The 14,354-nt window shown below is 43.0% G+C and overlaps 1 protein-coding gene across 1 annotated transcript in view; it reads left to right on the forward strand.

Annotated features, from left to right (window-relative positions):
* The window catches only part of PTPRT (protein tyrosine phosphatase receptor type T), a 282,106-nt gene that overhangs the window by 236,796 nt on the left and 30,956 nt on the right, over positions 1-14,354 (forward strand). Inside the window, exons 18-19 of the mRNA XM_039382339.1 lie at positions 5,781-5,868; positions 13,565-13,641. Coding sequence (XP_039238273.1) covers positions 5,781-5,868; positions 13,565-13,641 — 165 coding nt within the window. The remainder of the gene's footprint in view (positions 1-5,780; positions 5,869-13,564; positions 13,642-14,354) is intronic.

Below are 14,354 nucleotides of genomic sequence, written 5' to 3' on the forward strand. Positions count from 1 at the left end.
TCCTGCATTCCAGAGAAACTTTCCCTGGTATGAGAAAAAGGTAAGTCCTTGCAGAGATGTTTGAAGGTCCCCACAGAGGGGGGCCAGGGATGATAAAAGCCCTGAGAAGAACAGGGGGTGTGTCTTTCCCCAGGCCCCGTGTTTGACAAGCCATGAAGGTGAATGTTCTTGAAGTCCAGTGTTCTTGACCTTGGAAATAAATTTTCCTACAGTCCTTCCACAGCCTGGCATTTTGGGGATACCTGTGCATTGTCTTTCTTCACAAGAAGTTGCACTCATGAGGGATAGAACCTTGGAAGGGAGGATAACTGTGTTTTAAGAGCTTCTTTTCCTTAATTCACCCTCTTAATCCTTTCCTTTCTTATTTTGGTTTATGAGGGCAGGATTTTACAGCACTGTCAGCCTTTGGTGGCCCTCAGGTACCAAGAAAAGGTGTTTATTATAGCAATAAGTCAGTGACATTTTGCTCATCCCATAACATGTGCCCTCTCTCCCATAAAGAGCAGACAGTAAATATTTAACAGGTGCTGAACTCAATGCAGGACGTGGAGTCCCACAGTCCCTTCCTTACTGATCTGCTTTCCTTGGATAGTGTAAACCAAGCTGTAAGAAAAGGAAGGGGTTTTGCTTGAGCTTTTGGGGGAGCTCCAAATACTCCCACACCATTGATCAAATTTAATCACAGCACCATGACCTGAATGCAGAGTTGTCAAGTCAAAGGCAGGAATTTGTGCAGCTTAAATGAAGGTGGAATTTTCCAGTACGCTCAAACCTCTGGCTCTTCCAAATTTGTGTGAGGAGAGGAGTAACAGGTAAGCTGGAAAAATGAAAACAGCCCTCTTCCCCTCCACATCTTCACCCCAAAGCTAGAATGACCAGGAATATAATGACCAAATGACCAGAAAAACACAACACTGGGGAGGAGCTGGAAAAGGAATATACATTTCAAGCAGAGCAAACAGAGGAGGGGAATAGCATCAAACATATGTGAGGCTCAGCTCTAGCAAGGGATAATTATAATGAATGTAGTAAGCTTGTGGGAAGGCAATAAGCAATTAATATGCACAGTGGCATTAAAACTACTTAAAAATAACGTAACAGCTGTGAAAAATAAGTTACTTAATGAAAACAGCTCACTTTTGCACCCTGCAAGTGAGAGTCCATGGGGTTTGTCCCCCCTCAATGCTGGGCTTTGCTCTAATTGAGAGCAAGTCTTTTCCTGGTTGTCACCAGGAGCATTTTGTTTTAATCAGATGGAATCAAAGACTGTTTCATAGCAAATGTTTCTGGAAACTGTATGCTAACCAGGTCTACTCACTCTTGCCCCATAATCAAGCGTGCTAATTAAACTATCAATATAAAGAGCTGTGTTTAATATTGAGAAAGGGTAATAATTCCCTTAGGAGATTTGCTGAGCCCCCCCTCGGCCTCCATTTCCATGAGCAGTACCCAAACCTGCATTCAGCCCAATTACAGATGCCCTGAGCTCTAGCTCTTGATGCTCAAGAAGAAAACAGGTGCTGGCATATATGTAATTTTCTGGCACTGGCACGGGTAATTATCAAAATAGCACATTAGCATGAAAAATGTCAATGCAACTTTCAGCTCCACAAGTTGTGCCTTTCCCAGAAAGTGCCATCTACAGACGTGTGTAATGACGGTGACATTCCATGGATTTGCATAATTCCTTTCTTTAGGAGGAGTAGCCTGGAGGCTGCCACGAGCTCACAGATCCCCTGGGCTGTCCCACCCTTCAGTCGCCGCTAATTGCCCGCCGTAAGGGGCGTTTTTCCAGGCTGGAATTCGGGCTTTGGAGCACGGGATGCAGGCAGCACTTCGGCTCCAAATAGCAGCGCCACAAAAGCAGGGAGGATGTCAGGAATCTCCGGGAAGGTGGGAGGTTGGAGCCCGGCTGAGAGTGGGGATCTGCAGGAGCACAAAGCTGCAAAACCGGCTCTGCAAAACGCTTTGCAGAACAGTCGGTAAAGTCTTAAAAAAGAATTTGATGTCTCTTTTTAAAACGTGTTTTCAGACGCTAATATCAGTGTCGCCTCCAAATATGTTCTTTTTTTTTTCTTCCAAGGAGCTGATTTTCTACTTACTTTGCAAATTGATAGCATAAATTGCAGCCTGTTTAGTGACATGTTACCAAATAATTTTACTCTCATGAAAAATCACTTTGAAGGGAGCATATCAGTCACACATGACAATCTCTTATCTCTGTATATTCCCATCTCTGCTCGGTAACCTGGAAATAGCATTCCATGTTTGTTTAAAGGCTGCCTGCCACCTCCATGTTGGGGCACAGGCAGCGGGTTTTACTGAGGGCATCCAGAAAAAAACCATTTCTGGTGGCTCCACGCCGAGCTGAGAAGCAGGATGTGATTGTGTAAGAGGTGTCAGTGCTGGTGTGAAGTGGATGATAACTGAGTGTGAACGTGGGAATCTGTCAGCACTCCCCGTGGGGGGGTTATTTTGGGCCTTCCTGTGCACCTGAGGGCAAGGTGTGACTTGGACCTTTTTTGGCTGCTGCTTCTGTTCAGCAACGAAACAAGCAGGACAGAAGGGAAAAAAATCTTATCTGTGGCTCTGGGTGTAGATGGCACTATTTGGGATTAGGAATAGCCATAAACATTTAAACAGGACTCATTTAAATGTCTCCAGTTCCTTTTCCAGAACGTATCAGCCCTGATTTGTTGTGAGCCGTGGGACTAGTCCCGTAGACTTACTGCAAGCACCAATTACTGGCTGAGGAGATAATAAGCTTAATTACCCAAACTCATTTTCCATTATGATTTAGGATGTCACTAAAGCACATTCTCCTGCTGCATTACTGAGATGGTTTAGCTATTTTGGATTTTGTGGCTCCTTCCTCAAGCATCATAGTATTGAAATTGTTATGGAAGTCACCTCTGGGTTTTAACCCTTTAATTTCTGCCTACACATCTTCCTGTGGTCAAAAGAACAGATCCAGTGGTCCAGGTTATGACATAGCACTGCAAAATGAATGGCTGAAATACTTCTTTTCAGGTTATTTTTTTTTTTTTAGCCAAAACGTTTTTTAATTCTGGCTCTCAGCAGAGTTGTGGGAACAGTTTTTCCACCACTGTTGAGGAGTGAGTGACTGCAGGGAGAGGGCCAGGCCTCCATGGCACAATTTGGGATGAACAGGGACGCTTTTAACTGATGTTGTTGCCTTTGGCAGCAATACTGCAGCATTGAGGTAGATCAGTGCAGATGAAGGATTCAAATTTTCGTATTTAAATTAAAAACAAACAGCAGACTAACTAAATGCATCCATTGGAAATTTAAATTGGCTTGCAGTAAGCCTCAATTTAATGGGAACACTTCAGTCATGTTTGGGCCGTGGTGCTTAGGAAGCTTGATTGAGATGAATCTGACTTTGAGAGATCTATCCTTGTAATTTCAGCTAAAATTTAGATCAATTTATAGTTTAAAAAGCTTCACTGTAACCTAAATTCCACTAGTGGGAAGATATTGCAGTATAAATTTCCCAAAACTTCTCTAAAAGGAGTTTAGAAAGTTTTAGAAGTAGAAAAAGCCTAAAAATCAAGTATAGTTTATTGAACACTGAAATTCTGCTGTTACCAAGTCAAAGGAAGAAGGGGGAGCGTTTCCTGTGAAATATGAATTAACTACCAGTGCCTGAGTGATCTGTCCTGATTTAACATTGCTGATAATGCAGATAGAAACAGAATTAGTAACTTTTTTGCAGTTATGGAGGTAGTTCTTGTACCAACAAAACCTGAAGGAGCAGAACATTAGGTGTGCTCCTCTTTTTGTGGATGCAACCTCATTATAATTGATATTTTTGTCTTTATTTCTAATGCAGTTTCAATTCTTGGTGCTGCATTTTTAGTGATCACACAGGAAAATTCTTTGGGCTGTACAACCAGTGCATATGGAGTTACCCCAATTTGTTCATCTGATGTTTATAAAAGGTTTATAAGGTGCCCCCCTGCAGAGGTGGTTTGTGTTGCTCACACAGCTCCCTCCCTTTGGGGCTGGACAGTTCTGTGGGAAGCAGAGATTTCTGTGGGATTGAACGAGATGAAAATTCCTGGACTCTTAAATCTTTGGAGGCTCTATCAGCAAATATAAAAACATCAATTTCAGCAGAGAATTTCATGTTCAAATCTCATGAAAGGATATGGTTCATTGAAAAGAGATTTATTGGGCCTGAATGTGTTTTCTCTGGACAAGACAGCTCAGTCCACATGGAAGTCATGAGAAAGGGCTTGCTTTTATTTCTTTTATTTGTTTTCCTTTTCAGATCAGGCTCTAATTAGGTGCCTCATGCCTGTTGCCATTCTCTGGTCAACCTGGTCAATTTGATATTAGTGGAAAAATAAGGCACCTTTTTCCTCAGTCTTCAAAGATGAAAATGAGCCTGTCTCACCTCTTTTCTTTTACTGGGGCATTTTTTTGTTGTGTGTGGGTTTGTTGGTCGGGTGTTTTTGCTCAGGAGATGAGCTGCTATTTGGAAACAACTGTCTGCAAAGGAAATCTATGTGTGATCAAAGGCCTGCCCAATTACAGAGTTATTACTCTTTCTCCTGGGTGTTTGAATGGGAACTGGCTGTCCCTGTTTTTGTCAGCAGTGCTCCTGGCAGTGCTGCAGTGCCTGACATTTGCTGTCCTGGATCCCTTTGGGGGACATTCACAGCGATCTGCTCTGCCAGGGGTTTGCTCATATTAAGTTTAATTGTAATGTCAGTGTTGTAGATCCTAATTGTGTCTCTCTGCTATTGCATTCAGGCACATAATAGACCTGGATGGCTTGTGAAGATGAATATAAATTCATTTCCTAGCACAGCTGCTAGCTGAGGCAGATAGGATTTTACGATGATTGGGGTATAAAACCCCCGTAATTCCCCGGGGAGCAGAAATAATACAATTCATAATGTTGGTTTTGGTGATGTAGAATCATGTTAGGGAGTACATCTTGGAGGAGGCAGAACTATTGAGGCAGTTCAGGGGGAGCTGTTCTTCTCACCCAGGACCATCTTCCAGCCACCATCCCGTGCCAACCGCTGCTTTCCAGGCTCTGCCTTAAATTCCTCCCTGGACATGTCTCAAGGGGGAAATGGCTCATTCCAGTGTGTTCAGAGCAGTTGTAGGGCCAAGCTGTAGGTAGGGTAGCACTGAGTGCTGCCAGTCTCCCCTACCCATCCTTCTTCAACTGAAAGAGCAGATTTTAGGGAAATGACTTTTTATTTTCATACTTCACGGGCGTGTTTTACCTTGTTTTGCCCCTCTTCCTTATACTGACCTAAAACCCCGAGCTGCTTTATTTTTCCTCAGAGCAAACCAGCCAGTGGATTGTATTGCATCACCCATTATTAACACAGAAATTGGTGAAACCACTGTATCTATTTTCAACTCCAGTACGAAGGGCCGAGCGCTGCGTTTCAGCCCTCTGGGTTCTCTCAGAGGTGTACTTACCTGAGATCTCCACCAGTCTTGTTCTGCAGGGGAAAATGAGGTTACCCTGTGGCTGTGCAGCCAGAAACAAATTCCCCTGATCCTTTTAGATGAGAAGTAGCAGGAGGAAAACTGTTCTTGGCTGGCAGAAGCCAAGAGATGCAAATGGTCTGCACATTTCGCATTAGTGGAGACACCCTTTCCTCAAAGAGCCTTTTGCTTGGTCAGCTGCTGAATTATTCAGCGCCTTTATTTTTGTCCTGCTCAGGCCTCTTCACCCACCTGAAGGCACTGGGCAGCTCTTTATAAACAGGCCACTGTTGTTTGTTTTGCAGGCACTCCCCGAGGGCCAAACGGCGTCCTGGGACACGGCCAAGGAGGATGAAAACCGCAATAAGAACAGATACGGGAACATAATCTCCTGTAGGTGTAAATTCACATTAAACTGAGCTTCCTGGGAGATTTTATGTGCATGCTGTGGGAAGGAGTGTGTTTGAGGAGCTCACTGCAATCTGGTTTACAGTGCTGAGCGTTCAGGAGCTCAGTCCATTTGTTGCAGGCTAACATGTTCGGGTTTGTTTTATGGGGGGGTTTATAATTATTTTACATGACATCATTGCATGGATTTGTGGGGGTTTTACCCATCTTATATCAGCCTTGCTTTGTGCTTCATGTTTGTAATTTAAGGGCTGAATGCTTTTGTGAGATTTTCACAGTATGTGATGATGCCCATTTTCTGTCCATTTTTACTTCATATCCCAGAGCTTTCACAAGGGAGCACAAAAGGAGCTGCAGGTAGATCAGGTTTTTAAATGTGTCTCAGAGATCAGATTTCCTCCTTCCTTGTGGTCAGGAACCAGTGGAGCAGTCGCTGCTTGTCCCCAGAGAGCTGGTTTGATGGGTGGGACAAGCTCAACTTCTGCCTCAGAATCACAATAAGGCAGCTGAAAATGCACTGAAACCTCTTAGTTTACTTCTTTCAGTGATCAGTTATCGTTGATGTTATTGGAATATTGATACATTGCAGAAACACAGGCAGAAACTCCATAAAGCCACTTGAGTCAGCTTTATTCTCCAAGGCGGGATTAGATTCATCTCTCTTATTTTTATCAGATATTTCTGAAGCCTCTTCCAAAGTTGATCTCCAAGGCTGAGCTTTCCACAGGCTCCCCGGGCAGCTCATCCCAGTGTTTCATTATTCCTTATGACTGCAGGGAGGAGGTGTGAAAAGTAATTCTTTTCAGGGGCTGCTGAGCGGCATCAAGTTGGAGAAGCCAAGCTTGAGACCATCAGAACAAGAAATAAGAATATAAATGAATGTGCTATAGATTTTCATGACTGGATACATCTATAGAATACTATAAAAGCCAAATTAAGTCATGCTGAGGGATATATTTTGCACTGCAATTTTTTTCTTGGGTTAAATATATATTTCCTGTAGAACAAATAGACTTTACCAAAGAATTAAAAAAAACCCAAACAACCAAACAAAAAACCAAACTAAACCTAGATTGCAGAGAAACATCATCTCCTCTCTTTTAAGACTTGGAAGAAATTATTCATGTGGCACTTTGGGGGGGACTGGCATAGAACAGCTCAGTTCAGAACCCCTGTGGCAAAGATGAAGAAATCTGGAAACAAAGATCAGAAGTTTGTGAGCCCTGATCTGATCCCACTTCTGCTGTTGGCTTTGCACTGGTTGTGAGCAGGTCACCCAGGCCATCAGTCTTTTTGTCTCCGTGTGGAAAATGGAAGTGACAGTAGTGGAGCATTACAATTAGCATGAAAATTGTCTCCCTTAACTTCAGCTGCCTGAAAGCTCCACCTCGCTGGGAGCTTCCTGTGGCAAAGAGAGACACCTCCAGCCAGAGGCTCAATTTACCTGTCTGTGCAATTAACTGAGATTAGATGAGTCTAAGACAGATGAATCATCCGGCTGCAAACACTGGATTGAAGGTGGAAGTGCCATCGTGTGATATAAGGAAGGAAATGAGAAAAACTTTGTTTCTCTGTGTGATTCTGAGGAAGCACTTGGCATAATTTAAAAGTGGAAGTGAAAAGAGGCCAGACCCCGTGCAACAGCCACCATCCCACTTAGGTTGAAGGTGGTCACAAAGAAAACGTTGAACTCCCAAGTGAAAAGTGAGAAGTTAGGAAGCAAAATCCAGGAAGATGAACGGGCTGTTGTCTAAAGGGAAGGTGCTCACAGAGACGGATTGTTGTCTAACGAAGAGTGATGTGAGCCTTTTAGCTATAAATATAAATACAGGAGCAGAGCAGATAGGAGGTGATGAACCTGAATAAGGGAATGCAAAATGTAATCAGAGCTAAGGAAGAAGTGTCTGCACAGGATAAAATGTCAGAAAAGAAGCTCGAGTGGGAAGGGCTGTTGGGAAAGATTTCAGAATGGGGTTTAGAGGGTGGAAAGGCACAGATAAGGAAAGCAAAGTGAAAGAGGAAGGATGCAGACAAGCTGAAGGTGAATAACAAAGCTGAGTGGGTTTTCTTCACTTCAAATATCTGAACAAAGAGTTTGAGGAGGAGACAACAGCTCTTCTAAAAGACAGCAAGGAGAATTTAGTAATGTGCAACAGTGATAAAATGGAGTGAAGTCCTTGCTTCTATTGAGGAGGCCTGGGAGAATGAAGGGAGGATGCCTAAGGAAGGAGCATAACATCCATCATTTTATAAAACCATTGGGAAATTACAGCAGTGTCACTGGCTGAGCCAGACCCTGCTGATGGGCAACACGGGGCAATTTCCCCGAGTAAAGGCAGTGACAGGATCCAGAGCAAAGGAGCAAAAGCAGAGCTCAGAGTAGCAGGAAAGGGGTTCCCTCTAGGCATGTCCTGCAAATGGATTGTGCTCTGGTGGGTACAAGCTGTGCCAAAGCCTGAGCAGAGGAGGGGGAACGTGGTGACACCCTGAGCTGCTTAGTTGTGCTAGAATTGTAATGGCTGGGGAAACTCAGAGCAGGCACTGGTTGCTCCTGCCAGTTGATTTGGTAAAAGGCTGCAGGTAGCAATTAACATTATTTATTTAACCACCAGTGCTGTTTTATCACTCCTGGAACAGGATATCCCCTGCCTTGTGGGGAGTGAACTGAAAAGCCAGGTTTTGATCTAACTTCTGTAACTGCTTCAGAGACTTGTGTTAAAATGGGGGTTTGTAAGCCCTTGCAATAAGTAGCACTGCTCAGTGAATCACAGCAGATTAGATCTTGTCTTTCTGGCCTTCTGGGTAATAGCACAGTTACAGGACTGTTTTACTCGGCTCACTGCTCTCCCAGGGCTGGATTAACATCCTGCCTCTCTCTGAAAACCCACATCGTGCTGTCAGCCCCAACACCTGCTCCTCTTCATTTGCAAACCAATCTCAGAGCTAATCTGCTCATGGAGAGGAGAGGCAAGAGAACTCTGAACTCCACCATGCTTTAAATCCCACATTTTCGGGGTTCCCTTCCACAGCAGCGGTATGTTTTTGGAAAAGTAGAAAAGCTGAGCAGTGGATCTGGGGTCTGTATGACCACAGAAATCCACTGTGGATGGTGGGAGGATGCACTGCAATGGCCCAGACTTCCCATGCTGGAGGAAGCTGCTCTGCTCAAACCTTTTATTATATCAACTGAGTTCATGAGTTTTGCTCCTGCATTGAGGTTATAAAAGCTGTACAACAAAGACAGCTGTGGAGATGCAAAGTTTATCTTTAGGGGGCAAGGGTAGGCTGTGGATCCATCTATGTGCTGAAGCAAAATGATTTAAATCTCTAGGCTCTAGGGCCTAGATATTGAGGCCTTCAAAGAGCATCAGAAAGTGGTTGTTAGTGGAGAGACGTTGAGCTTTTTTGGGTTGAGCTGAATCTATTCCATAGAAGAGAAAATACTCAGAAGCTAAATGGGACCTTTGGTACTATTTTATTTCTCCCTATCTTGTTCAGATTTAGAGCCATCACATTATAGGGGAGTAACAAACTCTCAGATGAGAGCTGAGGATGCAAAGACATGGGATTGTGTTTTACTTCAGCTCATAGGAGAGCACTTCTTGTCCCTTTCTTTTCCCCACTGAGCCACCCTGGGTTTAAAGTCTTGTGATGTTCCACTAAAAACTATTGAGTTGATGACAAAAGACAGTAGAGAAATTTGCTGTATTTCCTTCATGCTCTGACTGCCAGATGCTTTGGGCTAGAAGACTGTGAATGAATCAGAGTATTTTGTAGTGGAAGGGATGAACAAGAGAGAGATTAAAGGAGCTTTCAGCAGGCATGCAGGTGCAGTGCCCCTAAAACCCTACATAGAATCACAGCATGGTTTGGGTTGGGAGGGAACTTAAAAGTTCATCTCATTCCACCCCCTGCCATGGGCAGGGACACCTTCCACCAACCCAGGTTGCTCCAATCCCCGTCCAACCTGGCCTTGGACACTTCCAGGGATCCAGGGGCAGCCACAGCTTCTCTGGGCAACCTGTGCCAGGGCCTCCCATGTCAGCATTGGATTTAGAACAGAAATCCTTCATCTTCCAAGCATTTTTATTGCATGGTTTCTCCTGTAGTGCCTAAACTCTTGTGTGTCTGTGCAATGCCCATGGTTTATGACCCTGAGAGGATGGGATTTGTCCCACCTGACTGTTACCCAGCTCTCCAGGCACAGTCTGGGATCAGTGGGAGGAAAAAGGGGAGGACAGAGTGTCCTTGAGAGGGCAAATCATCCTTTTGTACCAGAACTGGGTTGAGTCATTTCAAAAGATGTCTGGATTTCTCCCTTGACTGTGGGGAACCTTGACAGCCAATTTAGACGAGCTGAGTAATATTTAGATGGCGAAAGTTGTGTGAGATTAATCCAGTGCTGGTGTCAAAATGAGATGGGGAGAAATTGCCATGATATTTCAAACGATCACTAATGGGAATTTTGACAGAAGTTTAAAATGGTGACAATTTTGTGCTAAAATGGGATCACAGTGCTTTTCACTGAAATTCTTGTCATTTTTGAAATCTGTTTCAAGACCAATTTTCAGTCAAAGTACTCTTCATATAAATTTAGAGTTCTGCTAACTTGCATACTGACTATAGTAAACAGGGAGAAATAAAATTATTTATACGTTTGTTAAAGCCTATTTCCATTTTTTGTGGTTCCTGAAGGCACGGGTTTTTTTCCTGTTTCTCCCTCCATTTTTAAAAGTTTCTTAGAGTCCATTTGTAGCACTTGGGATATGATGTCTGATAAATTTAATGAAGAGTTGAGTGAACCTTTCATTTCAGTGTGACAAATACATGGTCACCTTGTGTAGTGTAGTCCAGTGAATAAAGTGCAGAATCAGAAATCAGTTTTAACCATTGGGAGAAGATATAATGAAGACATTTGTTGTGCTTTAAAAAGGCCTTTAAAGTCTGTAGGCAAAAGCCCCTAAGATTTTTACTGCTAAGAGCATGATAATTTGCCTTAAAAAAAAAAAAAAAACAAGTTCCAAAGTTTTTTGTGGAAAGAAGAGATTTACAAGGTAAGTTATTTTATGAAGTTTTATCCAGACTCTGCTCCTAAACTTCTGAACAAGGTTAAAGACACCATTAAGATATCATTAATATTTTGTGTGCTTAGCATATACACAGATTTTTTTTTTCTGCTGCACTGTTCTCACTTGTAAGAGCAATAAATCTCCCTCAGGAACTAATCTCATTTTTGTAAAATATGCAATGAAATATTTTGAATTCTGTCCTCCCAAAGCAAAGTATTTCTCATTTGGTCCCAAAATGTGATTTGACCTGGATGTCTCCTTTTTTTTTTTTTTTTGATAAATAGCATTAATTTTCAATGATCATTTCTTCACCCTTTGTGGGTTTTCCATTATTTGGCTTAAAAAAATCCCAAACCAACAACACTTTTTTTGCACCTGTGGAGCTTCTTTCCTTTATCCATAATTATCTGTGATTGTCTGAAGTGCCTAAAGCTTCTCACTCTGCTTCTCCAGTCTTCCCCACTCAGCTCCCTCCAGAGATATTCATCCTGCCTGGCTTAAGTTTCTGTCTAAAGAGTGGCTCAAAGAGCTGAAACTTAATTTTGGAGTTTGTCTCTGTTAAATGAAGAGGGGCAGGTCCTTCCTCGAGGGTTGTTTGGAGCACTTGAGCTACACCCTGTGCAGAGACATTGTCTTGGTCCCACTTTAAAAAATCAACCTGGGATTCTTTTCACTTGTCACGAGGGGCATTTTTGGTCTCATTTTTAGTTGCAGTAAGCTGACACTTCCATAACGTTGTTCTCTTGTGGCATTGAGTCAGTAAATGTTTCCCCTCCCCACCATCACCTCCAGGGTTTGTTTTCCTTTGCTGTTGTTCCCTGGGACTCTCAACAAGCTCCGTTTGCTGCCCTGAATTGCAAGTGGGAAATTGGCTGCGGGAGTTTTTTCTGTATTTCATCCAGATGTCCAGTTTAATCAGCTCTTTGTCTGTCTTTGTGAATTGCTCTAAGTATAAATTCTTTTGTTGTCTGTCTGAGCACATGATTTACTGCAGCTCCTCGTGCAGTTGCCTTGAGCGCAGGTAATTGGGGACATCAGCGCTCTGAGAAATGTACCCACTTCCCTGTGTCTACAAAGGTGATATTTATTAATACAAATATAACAGAGCTTCTGATGGATTCACCTGCATAACCTTCTCCGAATGCAAATGTGGGATTTCATAAACACAGCAACGAGGTGTGTAAATCTCACCCAAAGAATGAACAGAGTAGGACCATTCCTTTACATAACCGAATGAATATTTAATATATATCCAAGCCTTGGGTTTCAGAGCTGCCCAAACATCTGTCTTCACAATTATTATCTGATTCTACATTTAATTAAGTCATGACAAAAACCCTTTTTGACTGAGTTGCTGCAGAATTGCGCCTCGTATTTTTATGTTTCATTGCTATGGTTCCTTTTAATTGAATGTAAATCATGCCCGGGCCTGTATTTTGCAAAGTGCTGGTGAACATTAAAGCTTTGCTGTCAGAGCTACGGTCTATATAGCTGGTAGGGAGGAAATAAACTTAATGGACTCGATATTATACTTCTTTTAAAAAATCATTTAGAAATGAGCACAGCATGGCCAGCAATGACCCCTGTAACCCAGGAGCCTTTGCCAAGCAACTGGCCCTTAGATAGCAGTTCTGCAATTAATTCCATGCCAGTGCTGGGATTGCCAGAGCAAATCACATCAGCAGCCTGGCTCAGGAGTATCTCCTGTGACAGAGCCCAGCACCAGCTGTTCCAGAGAAAGATCAAACTATTCCCTTGGTGGAAAATCATGACATAATCTGCCCGCTGGGGTAGTTCCTTCCTGCGTCTGAACTGTGGAGCGTGCTGGGAGATGAAAAGATTGATCTCTGCTGTTTTATTGCCTTATCTAAAGTAACTTTGAACCTCCTCGAAGAGATGAACATTTCTAATTTTGTTGTTTTTTTCAGCACTGCCTTGATGCCATTTTGCCGCTGTGAGTTCTGGGGGTTGCATAAAGGAACGTTGCTCTGATTTCCTTTCATATTTCCCTTCAGGTTTCTGGGTTGCCCCATTTCTTGTTTGCAGGGTTTCGTTTGCCATTTTACCCTCCTTAATCTTCTATACCTCTGTTGTGACCTATTTATTTTTATCCTGGTCCCGTCAGTTTTAGCTCTTGCCTCAGTTTCCATAGATCAGGTGAAGCCAGGGAGGTTGTAACTTCCTAGTGGGAAAATGCCTTTTGTAATGGAGATACACCCTGCAAAGATCTGTCCCAAGACTCCCAAACCAGGCAGCATTTGGGACCTGTCTCAAACCTCCATAAGGACTATGGTGACAGCAGCAAATTTAATGAACACAGAACATGACTGACTTAAGGATGCAAACACTACGTCTTAAACACAAAGGTTTTTAGGAACAGGGATACATGTGATGGTTTTTATTATTGTAAATATTGAATTACCCAATTACCAGGCACATGGTGGGATTCTTGGGGGTGTGCTGTGCAGGGCCAGGAGCTGGACTTTGATGATCCTTCCAACTTAGGACATTGTGTGTTTCTGTGATACCCATTTGCAGGAACCAGCACACGAACCGCTCAGAAACTCCCGTTTATCGTTACTGTCACTTTTTTTTCCTTTTCCTTCTTTCAGATGATCACTCAAGAGTGAGATTGCAGCTGCTGGATGGGGACCCTCACTCTGACTACATCAATGCCAATTACATCGATGTAAGGCTCCTGGACATCCCCAGTGTGACAAACATTCCTGTGACAACTCTGCTCAGGAGTTTGGTGCCTCTGACACAGGGACAGACTGTTGATCTGCTCTGAGTGACAGCTGAACGTTACACAGACATCATGTTGTGACAGGGAGAAGGTTCTCAGTCTCCAGTTTATTTTGTCTGACCAATCTGGGCAGATGGAGATTTCCTGTGTTTGACAGATCCACCAACATAAGTGGAATGTGGGCTAAATGATGGATGCAGGAATCAGTGTCAGCCCCTCACAGTAGCATTAGTGGGTATCTGAGATTTGCCAACTACTTACAAAGTTGTAGTGCAGAAGGCACGTAAATAGACTGGCTTTTTTTTAGTGTTACAAAAAAGCATTTGAAAACCAGCCTCCCTCTCCCACCCAGTGATCAAATGAACATGCACTTCTTGTATGCAGCTCCTAAATCCCAGGAACGTGAAATGTTTCGAATAGTTTCTTTAAGGGATAAAAAACACACTTAGGCAGCACTTTCACACAGAGGCAAATTCGTACCTTTATTCTTTTTCAAATGAGAAGATGCAGTGTTTTGCCTGTCAGCTTTCAGAGTTACCCACAGGTTAATCACAGGACTTGCATTTCTTTGAGGAAGCGCTTAAAAAATGCCCATTCCAATTTTCTCTTTGGCATAATGAAATCTTATTATTCAACCTGAGCAAGATACCCTCACT

This window comes from Pipra filicauda, unplaced genomic scaffold (genome assembly GCF_003945595.2).
Source record: "Pipra filicauda isolate LSUMZ 115617 unplaced genomic scaffold, ASM394559v2 scaffold265_size1292809_pilon, whole genome shotgun sequence".
Classification (NCBI taxonomy): Eukaryota; Metazoa; Chordata; class Aves; order Passeriformes; family Pipridae; genus Pipra; species Pipra filicauda.